Genomic DNA, 23,299 nt, shown 5'->3' with positions numbered 1-23,299 from the left:
GACCACAATGTCCGGTGCTGTGCCAATCCGAAGCCAGGAGCCAGGAACCTCCTCCAGGTCTCCCACACAGGTGCAGGGTCCCAAAGCTTTGGGCTGTCCTCTACTGTTTTCCCAGGCCACAAGCAGGGAGCTGGATGGGATGTGGAGCTGCCGGGATTAGAACCGGCGCCTCTGTGGGATCACGGCGCGTTCAAGGTAAGGACTTTAGTTGCTAGGCAACTGGACAGGGTCCTGTTTTGTTTTTAAGATTTGCTTATTTTTTTTATTGGAAAGGCAGTTACAAAGAGGAGAGAGAGAGTGATCTTCCATCCTCTGATTCACTCCCCACGTAGCTGCAATGGATGGAGCTGAGCTGAAGCCAGGAGCCAGCAGCCTCTTCAGGGCTCACACAGAGATACAGGGTCCAAGGTTTTGATCTGTGTTCTGCTTTCCCAGGCCACAAGCAGGGAGTTGGAAGGGAAGTGGAGCAGCTGGGACACAAATTGGTGCTCACATGTGATCTGGTACTTGCAAGGCGAGGATTTAACCACTAGGGCATCATAACCGGGCCCAGCCTTTTTCCATTTAAATATGTATTGGTGGCCCAGCACCATGGTCTAGTGGCTCAAGTCCTCGCCTCGAATGCACCAGGATCCCATATGGGCACTGGTTCTAATCCCTGCGGCTCCACTTCCCATCTAGCTCCCTGCTTGTGGCCTGGGAAAGCAGTCAAGGACGGCCCAATACTTTGGGACCCTGCACCCACGTAGGAGACCTGGAGGAAGTTCCTGGTTCCTGGCTTCGGATTGGCGCGGTGCTGGCCATTGCAGTCACTTGGGGAGTGAATCATCAGAGGAAGATTTTCCTGTCTTTATCTCCTCCTCTCTGTATATCTGCCTTTCCAATAAAAATAAATAAATCTTTACAAAACAACAGCAACGATGTATTGGATTATTTAAAAGGCAAAGTTACAGAGAGAAAGGGAGAAAGATCTTCTATTTGCTGATTCACTCCCCAAATGGCTGCAACAGCCAGAGTTGGATCATTCCAAAGCCAGCAGTTTGTTCGGGATTCCCCCGTGGGTGCAAGGACCCGAACGTTTGGGTCATTTTCTGTTGCTGAGCCAGGTCAGCCAGTGACCACATAGGATGCTGGCTCTGCCGATGGCTGCTTTACTCAAAGCATCACAGTGCCAGCGCTGACCAGTGTAGTTTAAACATCTTTTTTCCTTTTGGAAACTAATGATACATATTTGTAACTTCTTTTTTTTTTTTTTTTTTTTTTTTTAAGGAAATTTGTCAAGGAACAAAAACAAGTTCAAGAAGAAATTAGTAGGATGTCCTCAAAGGCAATGCTTAAAGTGCAAGAAGATATTAAAGCTCTGAAGCAGCTTCTGTCATTGGCTGCCAGTGGATTGCAGAGAAACACTCTCAACATTGACAAATTAAAGGTGGAAACTGCTCAGGTGTGCTAACTTACAGCAGGTTACCGTGGGAGGTTTGTTCTCACAAAATGGAAGTGGGAGTTTGTTTCATGCCAAACTTTGATGCAGATACAGTATAAGAAGGACAGTGCTTCTAAGCAGTATCTGCCTCATGATAGCCCCATGAGGTATGTGTTGTGGTCTTCATTATGTAGCTAAGAAAAAAGACTGTGAGTAAGCTGAAGAGCCTAGATTGAGACCCAGGTAATCTAGCTCAGAGCTTATGTCCTTAACTGCTTTCTTTAATTAGATACAGAGGAATTTGGTCAAAGATTATTTTTGAGTGTTCAGGATCTAGAAATCTACCCAGAGACCCGTGTTCTGAATTCCTTGTGAATTAGTTGTCAGTTACTGGTCTTCTTTAACCTCAATCCCTTTTCTTTAAAGATAGCTTACATTACACAGTTTTGTTGTAAGAATTATAGTGGATCACAAGCCTATGGAAGAAAAGTCTATTTGATAACTGTTTTTGCTGAATAACTCAAGTTTAAATAAGTAGGATGGTAAGATTTTGTTTTGAGGCATGGTGGATGCTGAATGGTTTGTTCAAGCAATACTGCTGAGTTCAGCTCTCCAATTATTAGTGCATATTTAAAGGTCTGTTACATCCTAGTCACTCAACAGATGTTAGGAACCAAAGACTTAGATTGTAGGAGAAATTAAAAATAAAATTTATCTGGTAATGTGTGTTGTAGGTGCAGGGCATTGCAGGGCACCAAAACACTCAAGCAAACATGTTCACTATCTGTTCAGAGTAGGATACCTTCAGGTGAAGTCTTGAAACATGGTAGTTGTTCCCTGATAGGATGCCTGAGCAGAGGCCTGGAGGATCTATAAGCAGCTCAGTATTATGGCAGGACTCAGTGCTTTGAGAGGTAGTATGGCATAAGAATGCTGAGTGTTCCCAGATGCCTCTCAGGCGTTTGTGAGGGAGACAGGTGGGTTGGAGGCCTGAATTGAGAAGTGCAAAGGAAATGAACAGTTGCAAACATAATAGATTGGCAATTTGATGAGGGAAATACTGCTACCGGGAATTAAGTAACATTTTTTTTTTTTTTTAAGATTTATTGATTTTTGTTGGAAAGTCAGGCTTATATAGAGAAGGAGAGACAGAGAGAAAGAAAGATCTTCCATCTGCTGATTCACTTCACAAGTGGCCACAATAGCCAGAGCTGAGCTGACCCGAAGCCAGGAGCTGCTTCTGGGTCTGCCATGCGGGTACAGGGTGCCAAGGCTAAGTGCTGTCCTCAGGCGCATTTTTTTTTTTTTTAAAGATTTTATTATTATTGGAAAGCCGGATATATAGAGAGGAGGAGAGACAGAGAGGAAGATCTTCCATCCGATGTTTCATCCCCAAGTGAGGCGCAATGGGCCAGTGCTGCACCGATCCGATGCCGGGAACCAGGAACCTCTTCCGGGTCTCCCACGCGGGTGCAGGGTCCCAAAGCTTTGGGCCGTCCTCGACTGCTTTCCCAGGCCACAAGAAAGGAGCTGGATGGGAAGTGGAGCTGCCGGGATAAGAACTGGCGCCCATATGGGATCCCGGGGCGTTCAAGGCAAGGACTTTAGACGCTAGGCCACGCCGCCGGGCCACCAGCAGGGAGCTGGATGGGAAGAGGAGCAGCCGGGACACAAGCTGTGCCTGCAAAGTGAGGATTTTAGCCACTGGGCTACCGTGAAAGGCCTGCTTTTTTTAACTTACTCTTCACAAAATATTCGTTCACATAATCTTCCTCCGCACCCCGAAGGTGTATTGATTTTTATTGGAAAGGCTGATTTACAGGAAGGAGAGACATAGAGAAAGATCTTCCATTCGCTGATTTTCTCCCCAGTTGGTGGCAACAGTTAGAGCTGATCTGAAGCCAGGAGCCAGGGGCTTCATTCTGGGCCTCCCATGCGGGTGTAGGGCCCTAAAGACTTGTGTCAGTGCCTGCTGCTTTCCCAGGCCACAAGCAGGAAACTGGATGGGAAGTGGAATAAGCCAGGACATGAACCATTGCCTATGTGGGATGTGGTTGCCATGGGGCAGAGGATTAGCGTGCTGTGTGCCAGCACACCAACTCCATCCTTTTTTGTTTTAATTAAAAATATATATAGATATGCTTGGGACTGGCACAGTAGCTCAATCAGCTTATCCTCTTGCGAGCGCTGGCATCCCATGTGGACACTGGTTCATGTCCTAGCTGCTCCACTTCTAATCCAGCTCCCTGGGAAAGCAGGGAAGATGGCCAAAAGCCGTGGGACCCTGCACCCATGTGGTATACCTGAAAGAAACCCCTGGTTCCTGGCTTTGGATAGCTCTGGCTATTACAGCCATTTGGGGAGTGAACCAGTGGATGGAAAATATTCCTGTCTCTCTACTTTAAATCTGCCTTTCCAATAATAAAAAATGAGTAAATCTGATTACTTGTTGACCTTTTTTTTAAGTCTTTTATTTTAGTAAAACAGAGTCATCCATGGTCAGTGGCAGTTGGTTCAGCATACCCTGGGTCCTGGGCATCACATACGGCGTCTACTTTTATACAACTGAGATCCTTATTATTATTATTTTTTTTTTTAAATTTATTTTTATTGGAAAGGCATATCAGATTTGTGAAAAGGAGAGAGAGAAAAATCTTCCATCTGCTAGTTCACTTCCCAAATGGCCGCTACGGCCAGAGCTGAAGCCGGGAGCCCAGGAGCTTCTTCCAGGTCTCCCATGCAGGTGATTGGTCCCAAGGCTTTGAGCCATCCTCTGTTGCTTTCCCAAGCCATAAGCAGGGAGGTAGATGGGAAGTCAGAGGAGCAGCCCAGACACATGAACCGCTGCCCACATGGGATCCCAGCACGTGCAAGGTGAGGATTTAGCCATTGAACCTGCATGCCAGTCCCATAACTGACACCTGATGGAATGTATTGGTCATGCTTTCTTATACGTCATGAATATTTACTGATTAAACATCCCAAGACTGTGTAAGTGTTTTAAGAATGTGATTATATCACATCAATGAAAGATAGTTTTTATTTTCTTTGGGACAAAAATTTTACGAAAGACAAAAATAGCAGCAAGCCTGTCTTTGCAGATTTTGGCTGGGTTAAAGCACTGCGTTCTCTCACTGCCTGGGTGAGGCGACCATAACGACACTGGGGAAGCGTGCAATTGCTGCTGACATGAATGTCAGCTTTCTATTGTATTTACCTTTTTGTAAAATGGTGTTTTCTGCATTGTGTATTGAAGATTTGTTAGTAGGAACATAGTCTAACTCTGGATAAGTCCACTCTCTGGCTCCTGCATCAGGAGTACTGCAGAAATCCATCGTTCTTAAAATAGCTCAGCATAGTGTTACAGTTTTTATCACAAAGTTTTTTTTGTTATTTATTTATTTTTTTTGTCGTTTCCAAAAGGAATTTTAACAACTTGTAGATAAGCACTTCATCTGTATCTGATTTCCAGCATAGCTCTCCAACAGGGCCACTGTTTGAAGTTCCAGCTCAAGAGACACTTGATACTTTTTTGGCCTGGCTTTTATTTGACTGTTTTCCCCCCTTAGGAGTTAAAGAATGCTGAAATAGCTTTAAGAACCCAGAAAACACCACCTGGACTTCAACATGAAAACACGGCTCCTGCTGAGTAAGTCGCCAGTGTTTCTTCAACTTACTTTGCTTGCTTTGGAGCCCATGCTGTGGCGTAGCAGGTCAAGCCTGCACCTGTCACGCTTGTTCGTGTCCTGTCCACTTCACTAATGGCCTGGGGAAGCAGTGGAGGATGGTTCAAGTCCATAGACCCCTGCCCCCATGTGGGAGACCCAGAAGAAGCTCCTGGTTCCTGGCTTTGGATCAGCTAAACTCCGTTTGGAGAGTGAACCAGCAGATGGAAGGCCTCCTTCTCTGTAATTCTGTCTTTCCAATAAAAATAGAATAAGTCTTAAAAAAGAAAAAAAAGGCAGAATAATATGCAAAGTCAGAATTTTTTTTCCTGTGAAATGTTTGGTTCAGCTTATGAGAGGGTTGAGTTAATAAGCACTTTACATAGATTTTTAAAAATTCAGGTCTCATAGTAATCCTAAGGTGGATAGTACCACTATTTTCAGTTATTCTTCCTGTAAATGTGCTTTAATACATGTAGAAAAAAAATTTTTTTTTCTTCATCCATTTGAAAGGCAGTGTCAGAGGGGGATAGACGGAGAGAGAGAGATCTTTGACCTGCTGTTTCACTCCCCAAATGGAGTTGGACCAGCCCAAAGCCAGGAGCTAGGAGTTTCCTCCTGAGTCTCCCACGTGCACACAGCACCCGTTCTTGGCTTCCCTGACAGGTGCACTGTCAGGAGGCTGGATCAGAAGTGGATTAGCCAGGACTCTGACCACTGTCCCCACGGGATGCTGGCAGTGTGAATAGTGACCTTATTTGAAATGCCACAGAGCTAGGGCCTGCTACAATACATTTTGTGGATGGTGAAAAACTTAATCTTTACTAATTAGGACTTTAAAAATAATTTTGATAGTCTTAAACAGTTGAGATACTAAAACATAGTTTACGCAGCTTTAAATTATTTATATACATATTTTTTTTTCAGGAAGCAAAGTGGAAAATGTAGAGACAAAGGAAAAAGCCACCTGTTATTGTATCATCACTCAGCATGCTATTTTCCATAATGTGATATGAATCCTAACTCAAAATATTTTCATGGTAAATTAAGATAAAATAGCTAATATTTACAAGGTTCTAAAATTCCAAATAGTGTTCTTAGTGCTGTTTATGCCCTCACCCAATTTTTTGGTTATTTTTGAAGGTTGTTTTAGTATTTCTTTGAAAGGCAGAGTTGCAGAGAGAGCAGAGGAGAGAGGTCCTCTATCTGCTGGGTCACTGCCCACGGGGCAGTAATCATTAGAGGAGGCTCAGAGCCAGGAGCTTTTTCCAGCCCCGCCACATGGGAGCAGAGAACCAAGCACTTAAACCATCCTCTGCTGCTTTCCAGGCCAATACAGGGAGCTGGATGGGAAATGGAATAGCCAGGATGCATTCTGACACCCATATGAGTTGCCAGCGCTGCAGGGGGAGGCTTAGCTTCATGTGCCAGGGCACTGCCACCTCACCGCGTCCTGCTCCATTTTCCATAAAACCTCGGGAAGTGCTTCTGTGGGCGGTTAGCGAGGCATGCCTGAGGCTCGCAGAGGTGAGGAGGAGCCTTTGAGCCTTCAGCATCATCTCGTTCTACTCTTTAAGGAGATTTTCATTTCTAGAACAGAGGAATCCTCACATTTTTCATCCAAATTTCCCCCAGTTAATGTTTTTACTGTGGGTGTTATGTTCTGTGTGTGTACCTTTGCCAATGGGATACTTGTTACGCATCAATACTTAATTGTGTGTCCTTAAAAATAAGAATATCCTTTTGCAAAAGTGTGATATTAGTATTAAAATCAGGAAGTTAGCAGATTGAAGGGTGTTGCTTCCTTGCCAGACTTCTCTGGTGTTTTGCACCCGTCTTGTTCCTCACGCTGCTGCCACAGCTTGTTTTGCAGGGAGCCCTCACAGTTGCCAATGTATCAGACAGAAACAGGTGGGCCCCCATGAGTCACAAGGCCCCTCGGTGTGTGCAGCACTCTTGTAGCTAATGTGTCACATTGTAGTAGGAATTACTGCTGTAGTACTCATGCACTACTCCTGCTGTTCTCAGAATTATGCATTTTGTTATTGTTAGAACTCTGAGTACTTGTTTTTTTGTTTGTTTGTTTTTAAAGATTTATTTATTTTTATTGGAAAGGCAAATACACAAAGAGAAAGGTCCAGGAACTTCTTCCCAGTTTCCCACTGGAGCCATCCTCGACTGCCTTCCCAGGCCACAAGCAGGGAGCTGGATGGGAAGTGGAGCTGCCGGGATTAGAACCAGCGACCATATGGGATCCCAACACGTGCAAGGCGAGGATTTTAGCCATTAGGCTACAGTGCCAGGCCCCTTAGTACTTGTTTGTAGAATCTGGTTGCAAGTTGCCATTTTTTAAATTTTAAATTTATTTTACAGCTACAGACAACTTGCAAAAATAATAGAACAAAGAATTTCCTCATGTCTTCCACCCTGTTTCTGTTAACGTTAGCATATTATTTAACTATAGTGTGGTTATCAGTAATAGGAAGCTATATTGCTGTGGTGTGATCAACTCAATTGTACTCACTATTCATGTGCTTTTTCTGTTGCAGGACCCTGTGTGGGATTCATACACATTTATTTCTCTCCTTAATCTCTTCCCATCTGTAGTGATTATTCAAGTTTCCTTGCTTCAGATAAACGTCAAACTTTGGAAGGCTGTTAATATATATTTCACAGATTGTTTAATCCCATATTTTAGAATTGTCAATTATGATTGAAATAGTCATACATTGATCATTTATTTTGGGGTCTTTGCTATTAGTGACAATATCTCAATTGAAAAATCTTGCAAGTGGAGATAAATTTTTAGTATTTTGAATATAGGAAAATGTTTTTTAAAATTTGATCAACTCTCAACTTTTTTTATAGCTACTTCAGAGTCTTGGTTCAACAGTTTGAGGTGCAGCTTCAGCAGTACAGGCAGCAGATTGAAGAATTAGAAAACCATCTTGCCACTCAGGCCAACAATTCACATATAACCCCACAAGGTAATGTTCTTACCATGGTAACTTTTTGACAGGACTGTTATTTTATTGTCAGGAGAGAGATTAAACTGTCTGCACAGTAGGTATTTTAGATCACTAGTAGTGTCTTTTAGTCAACCTAAGTTATTTTTAGAAAATTTCCCATAAAATCCTCATTTAGATCTTTATTTTCTGCAAGCATGAGATGTTTTCTTATGTGTTGTTGCTGTGGTGACAGGAACAGAACTCTGGGCTTCCTCTCTGCCAGCTGCTTAAGTAGACGGCCAGCGCCCAGTCCCCACAGCCCACCCACCACCTGCTGTGGCCCTGGAGACACCGCTGCAGTTGTTAAGCCTTGCGGAAACTTAGACTCAAATAATAGAAAAGAAGATTTGCTGTGTTCTATTTCTGTATGGTAATGTGATTTTCTTTTATAGATTTGTCAATGGCAATGCTGAAAATTTATCAGACATTTGTAGCTTTGGCTGCACAACTTCAGTCTATTCATGAAAACGTTAAGGTGAGTTTTCATTGCCAGTAACTATCTGGATGTCTCGTGTCAAGTGTTTGTTGGAGACAAGTGTGTCCATGCTTATTACAAATGTAGCTTGCATTACATACAAGTGAAAGATTAAACTATTAAAATTCATAATCATACCCGTGAACAACTATTAGCAGTTTATCTGTTCTCTTTTAAAATATCTAGGTGTCTCCTACCATCAGTTGTTTTCATTTTTTCTGTTACCAGGTTGCTGTAAATAACTTCCTTTATTAATATACACATCAACAGCATTTTTAGTTGCTAAAATGGGAGTTCATTAGCTGTACGTAGACCTGATGATGTTTCCAGGTCTTTACCCTAATACATAGCTCTACCAGAAGGTAACTGTTCTTAATAGCAAAGTAATTGTGCAAATCCCTTGTTTTACATATATTTTAAATATTTATTGGCCACAGCATTTAAAGAAAAGCAGTTTCCTTGTAACCTTCCTTCTAAGGAGAGTTAACTATATTTATTAAATAATGTAAATAAAATAATTAAGTGGTAAAATTCTTTCCTTTTAAGATTTATTTTTATTGGAAGGGCAGATTTTCAGAAAGAGACACAGAGGGAAAGGATCTTTTGTCTGCTGGTTCACTCCCCAAGTGACTGCAGCAGCCAGAGCTGAGCTTTAATCTGGAGCCCAGAGCCAAGAACCTATTCCAGGCCTGTCCTGAGGTATCCCAAGGCTTTGGGCTGTCCTCTCCTACTTTCCCAGGCCACAAGCAGGGAGCTGGATGGGAAGTGGAGCATCCAGGACACAAACTGGCCCCCACATGGGATCCCAGTGCATGCAAAGCAAGGACTTAGCCGCTGAGCCGTGGTGCTGGGCCCGGAATTCTTTCTTAAAAGCTAGGGGCCACAAAGCTTTGGGACCCTGCACCCGCGTGGGAGATCTGGAAGAGGTTCCAGGTTCCTGGCTTCGGATTGGCACAGCACCGGCCGTTGCGGCTCACTTGGGGAGTGAAGCATTGGACGGAAGATCTTCCTGTCTGTCTCTCCTCTCTGTATATCTGACTTTGCAATAAAAATAAATAAATCTTAAAAAAAAAAAAAAAAGCTAGGGGCCAGTATGGTGACCTATCAGGCTAATCCTCCACTGTGGGGCCAGTTTGAGTCCTTGCTTCTTGCCTAATAATCCAGCTCCCTGTTGATGGCCTGGGAAAGCAGCAGAGAGTGGCCCAAGGCCTTGGCCCCTGTTCCCATATAGGAAACCCCGAAGAAGCTCCTTGCTCCTGGCTTTAGACCATAGTTCTGGCTCTTACTGCCGTTTGGGAGTGTATCTAAATGGAAGATCTCTTTCTCTCGCTCTTTCTCTGTAACTTTTTTAAGTAAAATAAGTAACTCTTTAAATAATAATAATAAAAATAAAGTTCATAGCAGCCACGCCAAAGTCTAAATAGAGTTGAGATATCATTAGTTTCCTTTTTATTTTTCTAATAATAACTTTAATTGAATTAAGTTTTTAATATTTTAAATTTTTTTTTTTTTTTTAAGATTTATTTCTTTTGTTGGAAAGGCAGATTAACAGAGAGAGAAAAATATTTTCTATCCACTGGTTTATACCCCACAGTGGCGGGACCTGAGCCAATCTGAAACCAGGAGCTGGGAGTCTCCCACACAGGTGCAGGGTCCTGAAGATGTGGGACACAAACCAACGCCCTTATGGGATCCTGGTGCTTGAAGCGGGGAGATTAGCTAATTGAGCCATTGTGCCAGGCCCATCCGTTCTTGAAATGATTACATTAGACTTTTTTCCTTCAGTCAGATTCTTTAATTAATTAATTAATTAATTAATTTTTTTTTAAAAGATTTATTCATTTTATTACAGCCAGATATACACAGAGGAGGAGAGACAGAGAGGAAGATCCATCCGATGATTCACTCCCCAAGTGAGCCGCAACGGGCCGATGCGGGCCGATCCGAAGCCGGGAACCTGGAACCTCTTCCGGGTCTCCCACGCGGGTGCAGTGTCCCAAAGCATTGGGCCGTCCTCAACTGCTTTCCCAGGCCACAAGCAGGGAGCTGGATGGGAAGTGGAGCTGCCGGGATTAGAACTGGCGCCCATATGGGATCCCGGGGCTTTCAAGGCGAGGACTTTAGCCGCTAGACCACGCCGCCGGGCCCTCTTTAATTAATTTAAAGGAGGAATTGTTATCATATTTTTTTGGAACTTTAGTATGTAATGTTACTTAAATTTTTCAGTTGCTGGAGAGGATTCTGTGTTGACATTTTGAAGTCACGATTTTTGCACACAAAAAGGAGCACTGTTGCATCGAGTGCCCAGGTCCCACCACCTGACTTTAGTCGTGATTAAGTTCTGCTGAGTTCTCTCCGTTCTTTATAATACGGAGATGCCTTAATCCGCCTCCTCCTGTAAGTCAGTTGGAAATGTAGCACGGTTATTCAGTGGCACTTTCCTCTCTGGTTTGGAAAACGTACACTTCTTAGTAATATAACCATCAAACTGTGAGTTCCACATTCCCTTAAAGGAGTTCCAAATTATGTTGAGTAAATTTAACACAAAATTATGACCTAATTTTTAAAATATCTCCCCAATAATTAAATATGTTTCTTGATCATATTTGATAAGTTGCCCTTTTTTGACATTGATTTAGTGGGTAAACTAAGTTTTAGGCTTATTTATTTTTCAAAGAAATCTTTTTTTTTTTTTTTAAAGATTTATTTACTTTATTACAAAGTCTGATATACAGAGAGGAGGAGAGACAGAGAGGAAGATCTTCCGTCCGATGTTTCACTCCCCAAGTGAGCCGCAACGGCCGGTGCTGCGCCGATCCGAAGCCAGGAACCCGGAACCTCTTCCAGGTCTCCCACACGGGTGCAGGGTCCCTAGTCCTTGGGCCGTCCTTAACTGCTTTCCCAAGCCACAAGCAGGGAGCTGGATGGGAAGTGGAGCTGCCGGGATTAGAACCGGCGCCCATATGCGATCCCCGGGCGTTCAAGGCGAGGACTTTAGCCGCTAGGCCACGCCGCTGGGCCCTATTTTTCAAAGAAATCTTAGGAAACGATTGCTGTTAACATTTTTCACTTGATAATTTGTTGAAACAGGCTTAAACTAGTATAACCAGCCAGACTGCAGAGACATGAACAAATGTATTGATTTTGGCAACTATCTATATAAATCATGGTTGATATCAAGTCTTTAATGTTTTGTCTTTTTGAAATCTGTAGTTTTTTTTATTTCCCAGTATGTGGATTATTAAAATGAACATAGATGCGATGGGCTACTGATGCCAACCACTGTTGAAGGTAGGGTGGATTTGAGAGAGCAGTGAACTGTAGGTCTGCTCTTACATCATACATCCTGTTTCTGACTGGACGGTTTACTCAGCATTAAGTTTGTGGCAAGTCCCCCTGAGTTTATTATAAAGGTAGCAACATTTGAACCTAAAACATCAAATATTGACATCTATGCAAAAGGATTATTTTAGTTTGTAATTTTCTTCCAAGAATGGTAGGAAATATAAATTCCATATCTCTCATAAAAAGTTTCGTAAAGCCTGTCTAAATTAGACTAAATGTTTAAAAATTCTGGGAAATACAATAAACAAGGCAGATGTTGCATTGGGTCAAGCAGACCTCTTTGTCAAGCTGCTGATTTTTCTTGTTGTGGAACTATAAATTGTCATATTGACAACATCTTTGGTAACTTATTTCATAGTTACAAGATTCAACGTAGAGCTTGCTTAGTGGTTTCTTTCTTTTTGAGTTCTTTCTGCTTTCCTTTAGGTTCTCAAAGAGCAATACCTCGGCTACAGGAAGATGTTCTTGGGAGATGCTGCAGATGTGTTTGAAGCCAGGCGAGCAGAAGCCAAGAAATGGCAGAATGCACCCCGAGTTACCACTGGGCCCACACCTTTCAGCACCATGCCAAATGCAGCAGCCGTTGCCATGGCTGCAACACTCACACAGCAGCAACAGCCTGCTCCAGGTCTGAATGCATTCAAGTTATAACTTCTTACTGTTCAAATGCAAACACTTATGTGCATTTTCGTAAGTCTTCCTTTTGTGTGAGTACAGAAGAAATTTCTATGAACAGCGATTCCAATACACTCTAGAGATTGTGATGGACACAATTATAAATATACCTGATTTAACAAAAGCAGGGTAGTTTAGCAATAATTATACATCAATTAGATATTGAATATTGTGAATTTACTGTTACTTGCTGTGTTGCTATAAATGCCCTTTAGAACCTGGTGTTTTACTACTGAATTACATTGAAGAGTAACATTCTAAAACCATGATTGTATCACTTAACTGTTTTAAAGTCGAAGATCGTCCATCTGAACATTGTGTTTTTCACATATGATACTGATAGATGGTGCGTTCTCATTTTCTTCACTTATAAAAATTACTAAGTAACCACTTTGAGGGTCAAGTAGGTTTTTATGGACTAAGATACGTTGAAGATTGTGGATTTGTTTGTGTATTGACCAAAAACAGAATACAGACCCTCTTAGTAGTTTGAAATTGTTTGTACTTCTCAGAACAGACCAGGAGCAAGAGCAGAAACAAGATATTTTGACGTGGGAGTTGAAAGTGATTAAATACTGGAAACCAGATCTTTATATTTTCTGGTTTAATTCTGCTTAATGGATATAGCCTTAATAGATGTAGATTTTGTTCATTTAATCATTCATAAGTTTTTGAGTGATGCTTCTTGGTTATTTTTTAGCATGTGGCTTTCTGAGAGTTCCAGATAGTTTAGTAGTAAATTATAATACCGAAAAAGGGAAAATATGTATTTAGACTGAATTATGCTGCTTTTATTTGGGCAGTAATTTCTAATCACTATGGCAGTTTAAAAAATTATTCTTCACATTTGGAGATTACAGAATGGCCAGAATTGGTGGATGTCTGGCAGACCATCCACATCCTTGCCTGAGCCCATGTACCCAGTGGCTTCCCTAAGCTCTGTCCGACAGCCCTGGAGCTGGGTGGAGGATAGGGCTGCATTCTCAAGTGATGGAGGGGAAAATTCTGAGTTTGATTCCTTTGAAGAGCCAGTCCCATAAACAAGCATTTGTTCTCATGATTATTTAGTTAATCAAGCCAGCCATCATCCCAGTTTACTTTTTAGAGCCAGTATTATTAATTGTAAAAGAGTAGCTCAGATAAGTGTGGGTGTGGTTAAGTGTTCTTTAAAGAAATGTAGTTGACTTCCACTGTAATAAGTAAAACTTGAAAAAAAGTCAGTTACCTAAACTGTTACACTGTAAGTGAATATAATAGGTAAACTTGAAGCAAAACTACCTGTCAGGGTTTTTCCTCCCCCCTTTTAACTTATGTAAACAGTCTGGAGAAGTTGTAGACTTTTTCTCATATTTTAGGATCATGAATATATGATAATGTATGTTCATTCTGTAAGTAAGAGTTCCTACTATGTGCTAGGCTTGGAGGTATACAAAGATAGGCCGAACAGACTAGGTCTTTGCCTTCTGTAACTGTAGAGGACATCAGCTTACTTTGGAGTTGGTCAACCCTAGGGACCTTTTGCTCATAGACTTTGTCTTGATTTCTACCAAGCCGTTTTGCTGGGGAAATTTTGCTGTTAATGTTCCTTGCAATTTTGAAGTCTACACAAGGGCTTTGTGATGAAGTGGCAGGTTGTAACTTACCAGCCTAAGTGATCTTTCAATCTTTTCATATAGAGTGCTATGAATTTTTAGAACTGAGAAGTTAACCAGTAATGCTAGCAATTTTGCATTGTGTTTTCCACTTTGTTTCTTAAAAGATCTGTGCTCTGTAGTCCATTTGTTAATTATTTTGGTTATTCTGTTAGATACATACATAATGATTTTGTAAGGCTATAACTATTTATTGCATTGTTTTGCACTCAGTGAGTTATCCCTTATGCCGTGTAATATGAAACCTTCTTAAAGTGCTAATAACAAGTTTTAAGACCATCTATGAGAAGCTAGATATACGTATAATTCACAGCTTTTACAGATTTCAGTAACCAAAAGGATTTTATTTTGATGTGTATATGGATTGCTGACTTGTTTATGTACACATGGGCACAGACCAGATAGCTTCTAAGTCTGCCGCCTTCGGAGTCTGGCTTCTGTAATTGTCTTTCTTGGAGGTGAAGGAATAGACCAGCAGTCTTTTATGTATGAAATTAACATCATGCATGGATGAGTTATGTGCAAACAGAGCTCGAATACACTTGTCCATTAGTGCTTCCACACTTCTAAAAAATTCAAGGCAATTAGGCATTTGAGTGTGATTTGAATTTAGGATAATTTTTTGTTTGTTTTTGGGTTTTTTGGGGGTTGGGATCAGTGTTTTGCTGTTGTGTTTTAACACTTAAAAGTTGTTGATGTTTACATAGTAAGATTTTTCTCTTGTGGCTTAATAGCCATTTTAAGGAGAGTCTAGACATTTGTTAGGAATTCTATTTTGTAGCTTTTAATGTAGGCTTGGACAATTAAGGTGGGGTGTTAGATGGGAAACCTTAAATATTTCTTAGTTTCTTGTGGTTCTGTGATTTTGGTATTTAATAACCAAAGGAACATTCCCCATTAGACCAATGTGCGTAAAATTTTTCAATTTGGGGAAAAGGCATTTTCTGTTTTATTTTTAAATTTTTGCTTTAAAATATAACTTAGGAGTTAACCATTTTACTAATTATATTGGGCATTTTGTGTGATCCTGGAAAATTAGTTTTTAAAGTTAGCACTTTAGTCCTTTTCCTGTGAATACAGTTTTATTTTTAAGAAAGTAGAATTTATTCTGGAAAATATAAATTACAGTGCTAAACTTGATTTTGTTGTATGCGAACATATCATATGGTAACTTTTGTAAAACGTTACTCTGAAGATTTCTCTTTGGCAATCATTGATATATATTACTACTAACTTTTTATTTATGGAACTAAACCTCTCATTGAATGACCATTCATAAAGATTACATAGCAGACTGCTTGAATTGTTCATGAAACTTTTGCTTGAAGGGTTTAGATTCTGCTTTCTTACCATGAAACTAATATATATGGTAGCCAGAGTGTAATATATGGTAACACTTTGGCATGGGAGATATTTATCATGAGTTTCTACTATTTAAAAATGTTATACATTTGCCTATTAGTTTTATAAGTGAGAATGCCTTCAGAATTTGTGTGAAGGTACAAAACTCATAATACCATGTGTCTATTGTGCAGTGCGAAGTCTTGTCATCATTAAGTAACGAGTTGTTGGTTACCTAGATCCTGAAGGTCGGTGATTAGAGATGCTGTGTTACTCTTTAAAGCAGACCCACACCCAACACAGAGCATGCTTTTGGAGTGAACACCGAGGGCTTGAAAGGCTGAGGGGCCGTGCTGTGCACTGTCCTTCGGGGTCTTCCACCAGCAGTGCCTCCTGGGAACACGTGACACTTAAGTCTCTCAATGTTAAAGAAACAATGTGTGTTTTCTATATATTATTTTTGTTAGAAGAAAGTAATATGCTTAGTTTCTTTTTCCTATGGTAACATTTTTACAAAAGAGCTGCTAGGCAGATATTTTACTCTCGAATTGATCTCAAACTGGATGTTAAAACTTAAAATCCTTTTTTGCTTTTGTTTGTTTTTATAGTAGTGTAAGAACTCTGGCTGCTATTAGTTACTGTCCTTTGTTTTCTGGGCGGACACTGTTTGAAAAGCTTTCTGTCCCAGGGTAGCAAAATGCAGTTTCTCAGTTTTTTCAGTGCTTTATTATAATTTTACACTACCATTTGAGTATACAAACCTCATTCTTCATTGGACAACTTGAAGGCTTTGATTTCTTTGCCAGTTTTAAATTTAATATGTATATTTTTCCCTCGATTTTGAGATGCACTGATCACTGTGCTTGAAAAAGACAAGACTGAAGATTGTACTTTGAAGTTTATTAATTTTCATAAATTATTTATCCAACGAGAGATTTTTAGATTTTGTATTCTACTGAGTTAAAAAAAAAAGAGTAGTCGGCAGAGAGGCCAGTAAGTTTGATGCTGTTCTTGCCAGAGAAGCTCAGCCACAATCTTGTAAAGTAACAAATGGGAAAAGGATGACTAATCATTTTGCATCTGAATACATTTTCCAAAGTGTTGGAAAGAACTTTCTGAGTTGGAGTCTTGAATGTATTCGATCTGTCAAGGTCCACAGTGGTGCCTTTGTAAATGTCCATGCTCTTACTGAATCAGGTGGCAAGTGGTGTCATGTAGCAGAGCCTGAGAGGGAACTCAGTTACCCCTTTGTGTGAACAAGTTGGAATTGTCATGTTATTGTGTCATTGGTTTGCTTTAAAATGAACAATAAATTTAATAAAATAAAACATTGTCTTGTTTTTTATCTATTTATTATATATATCATTTATATTTCATATAAAAATCCATGCGTAGCTTTTTGGTTACTAACTCTCTTGAAGTAACATGATCGTTTTCCCACGTTTGTCTCAATCTGATCAATGAAGACTTGACTCTGACACCAAGATTTTAAAAAAAAAATTTTTTTTTTTAAGTAAAACACTTTAGTGACCACGCCAGATAGTTTTATTCAGGAAACAAGTGAGATCTAAAATAAATATAGAAATAAGTCTAAAAGAAATAAGATTTATGATACAAGATTTCAGATTATTTAATAGGTTGAACTAATATTCATCTTTTATTGTGGTAAGCCTCTCTTAATGTCTAGTATTGGAAATGTTAATTAAAACTTTTTTTTCTGATGAAGTAAATCTTTGGGACAGATAAGTTAGTTTGGAAGAGGTATCCTGAAAACAGTTTTAATAAATGGAGTTTGTTAAAAGCAGTCACTGTTCATTTAAAATAATTTCATAAAGAAACTTTAATCTTGAAAGAGTAAGGCAAATTTGTTTTTTTCCCCCATTTTTTTTTTTGTACCAGGGCCACAGCCGTCTCTGGGAGTTAGTTTTGGAACGCCATTCGGCTCAGGTATTGGCACTGGCTTGCAATCAAGTGGCTTAGGTTCTTCAAACCTTGGAGGTACACTTTAACTTTTCTAATATTTCCTTTAAATATTAATACACTTGAGTTGGTACTAGCCTGTAAAAAGATTTCTAAGAGGATCTGTTGCTATTTTAGAAAGTTAAGGTCCCATCTGGCAAAAAATGATTCTCCAACCTAGTCATTGCTTTCTCATGTTAGATTTAGAACTTGAAAGAGTTATTCCTTCTGTGAATAGTACATATAAAAAGTATTAAAAAAAAAACCAGTGGTAGGACTCTTCATTTTCCAAAGCAGTGTACTGAAATATGAACCCTGAGAATTCCTTAGCTTCAGCAAGTTTAGTTAGAAGTTTAAAAAGCGGTAGTCTTAATGTTAGTTGGAGTTGCAGCTGTTTCTGGATAATCTGCGTTCTTCCAATCATATTTTTTCTCTGAAAATGAGCACTCTAAATGGGTTTTACTTCAGCCCCTTTATCAGCATCGTTGGTCTATTTGCCTGTATGGGTACTTACACTCCCAAGCAATGAGGCTTATGTTTGTAACTGCAGAGTTCATTGTAGGTGGTAAGGTAAGTCTTCTGCAGAATGCCATGCTAACTACAGATGCACTCACGGTCCATGGGTGTGGATCATTGGAAGCTGGCTAGGTTCTGACAAGCTCTTCATAGTGTGATGGATAGAAGGCATTCTTATTTCCACTAAAATGCCAGAAGTAAAGCGTTTTACTTGTTTTGGTTATTTCATATCACATTTTTTCTTCAGTAAGACAATAACAATTTATAAGCATCATGGCAGACAGCACAATTCTGTGGTCTGTAATCCAATTTGCCGTCAGTCAGCAAACTCAGGGTTATAGATAACCTGTTGCATTCTAAAATGAGTTCACCTTTATTTCAAGAGTATCTGGCACTGAGAATTATCTGTGAACTATATGTATTGAAAAATACTTCTGTTTTTTAAATTGTAAAAATGCTACTAAGAGGAAAAACAAGACACTTCCAGCCCCAATATTTTGCTGTTGCAATGTTGGTAGTTTGAGGGGCAGTCCACTGTTACTGAGCAGATGAAAAGTGTTGACCATTATGTGGTTAAGCACTGTTCCAGCGATAAAGATAATTCAGTGAAAAGCAGGATAAAATTCCCTTTTATGTGTTTATTTTGTACATTGTTGTATATGTCATGTTTGTTTATGAATTTAGTGAGTCTTTTGTTAAAATGAGACACTTAAGTAAAGATGCTCATAAACTTTCAGAAATCATTCTTGAATGATAAATAAAATTTCTGTTACATTTGGGAGAAACAATACTATTGTGATCTTATCTTTTTATGCTCTTTAGCATTTTCTGTATAAATCAGTTTAAATACCTATGTTTTACTTTAGAATTATTCTGGTCCTTGTAGAAGTCTTACGCGAAGGGACAAATAGCAGATCTTGTTAATTTGCCCATGTTCAACACTGTATTTGTTGTACCTTAGATAAATTTTGACCTAAGTCTCCTTTAACCTGTGTTTTATGTACCATTGTATATCTCTCTATCACCCTTCCACTAGGATTTGGAACTAGCTCTGGTTTTGGATGCAGCACCACAGGGACCTCCACATTTGGATTTGGAACAACAAATAAACCCTCAGGAAGTCTTAGTGCAGGTTTGTGTGTTTCTGCCTGAATTTCAGGCAAATTTAGAGGTGCAAGTTATTTCATTTAAAAGTGTTGTTACTTCCAATAAGCCAAAAAGATCCAGCATGCAAACCTACCTATTCATATGCAGTTTTTCTGTCTTCTCTTAACTCAGTGGAGATTCATTATGAACCAGTGAACCAGTGATTAACCTCATGGGCTAAGGGATTTGTTTTTGTTTTCTTGTTGGAAAGATGAGCCCTTTATGATGGACATTTAACCCAGGTTTTACCACTGTTAATGCAAGAGAACCTTTTCTGTTCCAAAGAGATAATCCTCAGCTGCGACTTCCTCGCATTTTAAGAATTCCACACTGTTGCAAGTAATGACTGAGTTCCTTGTTTATTTTTGAAATTGGCAGAATCTTTTGATTCCACTAGTAGAAAATTCAGAATTCTGTCTCTGCTTGCATCTGCTGTCCTTGGAAAGAACAGCTTATTATTTCAGTGTATAAAGCTTAGGAATAAATAGCATATCTAAAATGAAGAAGTATATTATTAAAGAGCGTATAAATGTAGTAAATGGCTATTAAAAGAGTTCCAGCAGAATAAGAAAACACAGTTCAATGATACCAGGATTATAATCTAAATACTATAATGGTTAAGTAGTACTTGATGTTACAAGGGCTGTTACAAAGCCCGAAGCAGGCAGTGCTGCTCTGTGTGTGTGTTTCAGAGCGTGGAAGGCAGACTTGCTTGGAGGGTTGGGATCCCAGGGTTGTGAAAGTCCTCTGTGGATTGATAAAGATTTTTTGATAGGACTGAGGAGGAAGGCACCATATTTACTTAACAGCAAATTCCCTAGCAACTTGACATTTCCTGTGGATTTATTTGTGCTGATTATCTCTTCACTGCATCCTTAAACTTCTGTCTTTCAAGGTGCTACTCAATTGCTGGCTAGATTATTTTCCTGTAAAATTCCGTCTTAGAAATTCAAGAATCTGAGATACTGGTGGTTTGTAAGGATCATGTAGTCTTTGAGATACAATTTGGCCACTCAGCCGAGTCTTTTGTATTTGTTTCTGTGATGTAACTTCTGATACTAATCTTTTCTTCCCTAAACATAAGGCTTTGGCAGCTCAAGTGCCTCTGGGTTTAACTTCAGCAATCCGGGCATCACGGCATCAGCTGGCTTGACATTTGGGGTATCCAATCCTGCCTCTGCGGGCTTTGGAACAGGAGGACAGCTCCTGCAGCTGAAGAAGCCTCCAGCTGGAAACAAAAGAGGCAAAAGATAATCACGAGGGTTGACGTGTGAGAGTCCGCAGCAGCACCGTTAATTCCATGAGTCTATTTTTCTAATGATGCAGTGATTAAACTGCATCCCAAGAGATTTATAAAGTTTTGATATTTTTCCCTACTCTGGAAGTTGAAATTTGTTCACGTTTGCTGTACTGAATATCTTGTGGATTTAAAACCTAGTTGGTGTTGTTTTTGTTATTTTGATTCTCTGTGTTAGAAATGTTCTAATTATGTCACTGATAATAGAAGAAACCATTAACCTAAAACCTACTATTTAACCTAGTAGTAATAGCAGTGTTTGTTGTTGATGAGGCTTCCATGATGTGAATATACATGCACATTGTTTCTTACACAGATGGTATGAACTCCAGGGCCTATATTAGAAACAGTGGGCTCTTACAAGGCCTTCTGAACTGCACTGCAGGGCATCGTGTGAATACGTATGTAAATATGCGCAGGACAATACACACAATTGTGTGCACACATTCACAGACCCACAGCTTTTGCCTCAGACTGTTCTGTAGTTGTTCATTTAAAGACTACGAGAAGTGGTTACTGGGCTAAATATTGGATCAGCTTGGCTTCATTGCCCCGAATCTTTTCCATTCTTTGCCAGCATCTCAGTCTTCAGCAGCTACTCTAAATGAGGAATGCTTTAAGATCTGTCGAACAGACTTTACCAACTTTTATTATCCCTTATATCCCCACGTGACTTCTGTGGGGTGTTTTCATAGCTGAGCTGGTCCTGCAGACTGGTGTGCTGGGGACAGAGAGCTGCGAAGCCAAGGGGATTCTTCTGCAGGTACACTGAGGACCTTGCTAGCTGTTGATAGTCACACCAAATGGAGGGGCTTCTTGCCTCTCAACATCTCCAGTAAGTGCTTAATTTGTGACAAAAAAAAAACATATTTTATGAAAGACAGATATTCTTTGTAGCAGTGATAAACTCTCCCCTCTTCTAGCAGCAAAAGGAGCTCCAGATGATGACTAGGTGTGTCAGACTGCATCTGGATAGTGTTCGTCTAGACTGGTTAGCGTTAGTGATGGTGAACGGCTGCGAGGCTTGGAAAGAGAACTCCCTGAGCTGTGATTTCACAGAACAACCGCAGGGTAGACCTGTTGATCTTTCAAGTATAGAAGGATTTACCTGTGATGTGCATCAGTGAGGATTTTCAGGCGTTTTCACCATCTCACCTTGTTTTCTAGAACAGGTATTGGATATATGAATAATCTCTCATGCGTGTGCACACAGACGCATGCACACACATATATTTTTAGTATGATGTTGGCTGGATTTTGTTACAAAGGTCTTGTCATTTATTTATCTGCATATAGCAATGATTGGCTTTTTGAATTGAAATGTTTTGCACCTGCTTCATGCACTAAAATAGGGAAAATTATTTGTTTCTGAGCACTAAAGTTATGTTTGAATTTCTGTAATCCTCATATCCAGATTGTAGGGAAGTTAGGAGAAAGGTATGATTTTGTGTGTGTTTTGAATTACTGTCCGACTTACATAAACAGTTATGACAAACTTAAATACATTGTGTTATGCTCTAGAAACCTGAATATTTATATTTCTTGTCTTTTTCTTTATACATTTTACATTTTAATATGTTGAACCACTGGAAATATGTAAGAGTAATTTGTGACAGGAGTTGGAATATGTTGTCATTGTCCCCATTGTCTTCACCTTGTCCAGAGCCTATTATGGAAACAATAAAATCTATTGTGTCAGTTTATTTGAATATAGGTGTCAGTAGTTATTCTTAATAATTTATCTTAATATTGTTTTGTTCTTTTTGATTGTTCCTTAGTGTCTCCCTCATTCGTTTGCCCATCTTTTTTTTTTTAAACTACTGAACAAAAGATAGTAACTTCTTTGTTGCTCGCATTTGTGTTCTGAGAATTTAAAAAATGCACTTTGTCTCATTGCGCATTTTAACGTAAGAGCACCCAGTAAATGACAGATGTCCTGCTCAGTTTCTAGGCCCTGATCCCACTTCCACTCCTAGAATGTTCCATAAAAATTGTCTTGTTCCATATGTGCATCCACTCTTTTGTGTTCTTTGCTACTTTATTATTGCTCTTCACGTCCTCTCTTGTTCTTTTAACAAATGCACTTTTAAAATCAATTCTGTGACTTCTGTCCCCCCCGCTTACGGTGTGCCACAATATCTTCCTGTGTAGGTGCTCCTGATTTCATGTAGTACCCCGTAAATAGATGTATAATCATCTGTTCCAACTCATTTCCCAAAGCAGAATTAGAGAAAGGGAGAGACAGAAATCTCCCATCTGCTTGTCCACGCCCCAAATGGCTGCAACAGCTGGAACTGGACAGTCCGAACCCACGAGCCAGGAGCTGCTTCTGGGTTCACCACATCGGAGCCAGGGCCTAAGTTTATAGGCCATCTTCCACTGTTTTCCCAGGCCACTAGCAGGGAGCTGGGTGGGAAGTGGAGCAGCCGGGACACAAATCTGTGCTCATGCAGGATGCTGGCGCCACAGGCGGTAGCTTGCCTTACTGCATCATGGTCTTCACCCCCATCAAGTGAGTATTCATTTATGGTAGCAGATTGTTTTCCAAAAAATGCTCTGTAAAGGTACATTCTTAACATGTATGAATACTCATCTACTGGCATTCTTTATAATCCTGATAATATAATAATAATATAATCCTGAAAGCAAGTACTTGTAAGGTTGAACTTCTAAATATATTAACTTTGTATATTTATTGTATACTATAGTTTATCTTTTTTGTACCAAGTTATTTAGGTGTTCTTTTATAATGTACGTGTCTTTTTTAAAAAAAAAGATTTATTTACTTTTATTGCAA

The 23,299-nt window shown here is 39.8% G+C and overlaps 1 protein-coding gene across 2 annotated transcripts in view; it reads left to right on the top strand.

The window, feature by feature from the left end:
• NUP58 (nucleoporin 58) overlaps nt 1-23,299 on the top strand; it is a 55,055-nt gene that overhangs the window by 21,975 nt on the left and 9,781 nt on the right. The window contains exons 9-16 of one of the 2 annotated variants that reach the window (XM_058670963.1): nt 1,270-1,444; nt 4,993-5,072; nt 7,957-8,075; nt 8,489-8,571; nt 12,343-12,544; nt 17,484-17,582; nt 19,096-19,191; nt 20,290-20,787. In XM_058670963.1, coding sequence (XP_058526946.1) covers nt 1,270-1,444; nt 4,993-5,072; nt 7,957-8,075; nt 8,489-8,571; nt 12,343-12,544; nt 17,484-17,582; nt 19,096-19,191; nt 20,290-20,459 — 1,024 coding nt within the window. In that variant the 3' untranslated portion in view covers nt 20,460-20,787. Of the gene's footprint in view, nt 1-1,269; nt 1,445-4,992; nt 5,073-7,956; nt 8,076-8,488; nt 8,572-12,342; nt 12,545-17,483; nt 17,583-19,095; nt 19,192-20,289; nt 20,788-23,299 lie in introns of those variants that run through there. The other variant, XM_058670964.1, reaches the window with a different exon arrangement.

This window comes from Ochotona princeps, chromosome 12, assembly GCF_030435755.1.
Source record: "Ochotona princeps isolate mOchPri1 chromosome 12, mOchPri1.hap1, whole genome shotgun sequence".
Lineage (NCBI taxonomy): Eukaryota > Metazoa > Chordata > Mammalia > Lagomorpha > Ochotonidae > Ochotona > Ochotona princeps.
The sequence above is the reverse complement of the archived record's forward strand: the minus strand, read 5'-3'. Positions and strand labels throughout refer to the sequence as shown.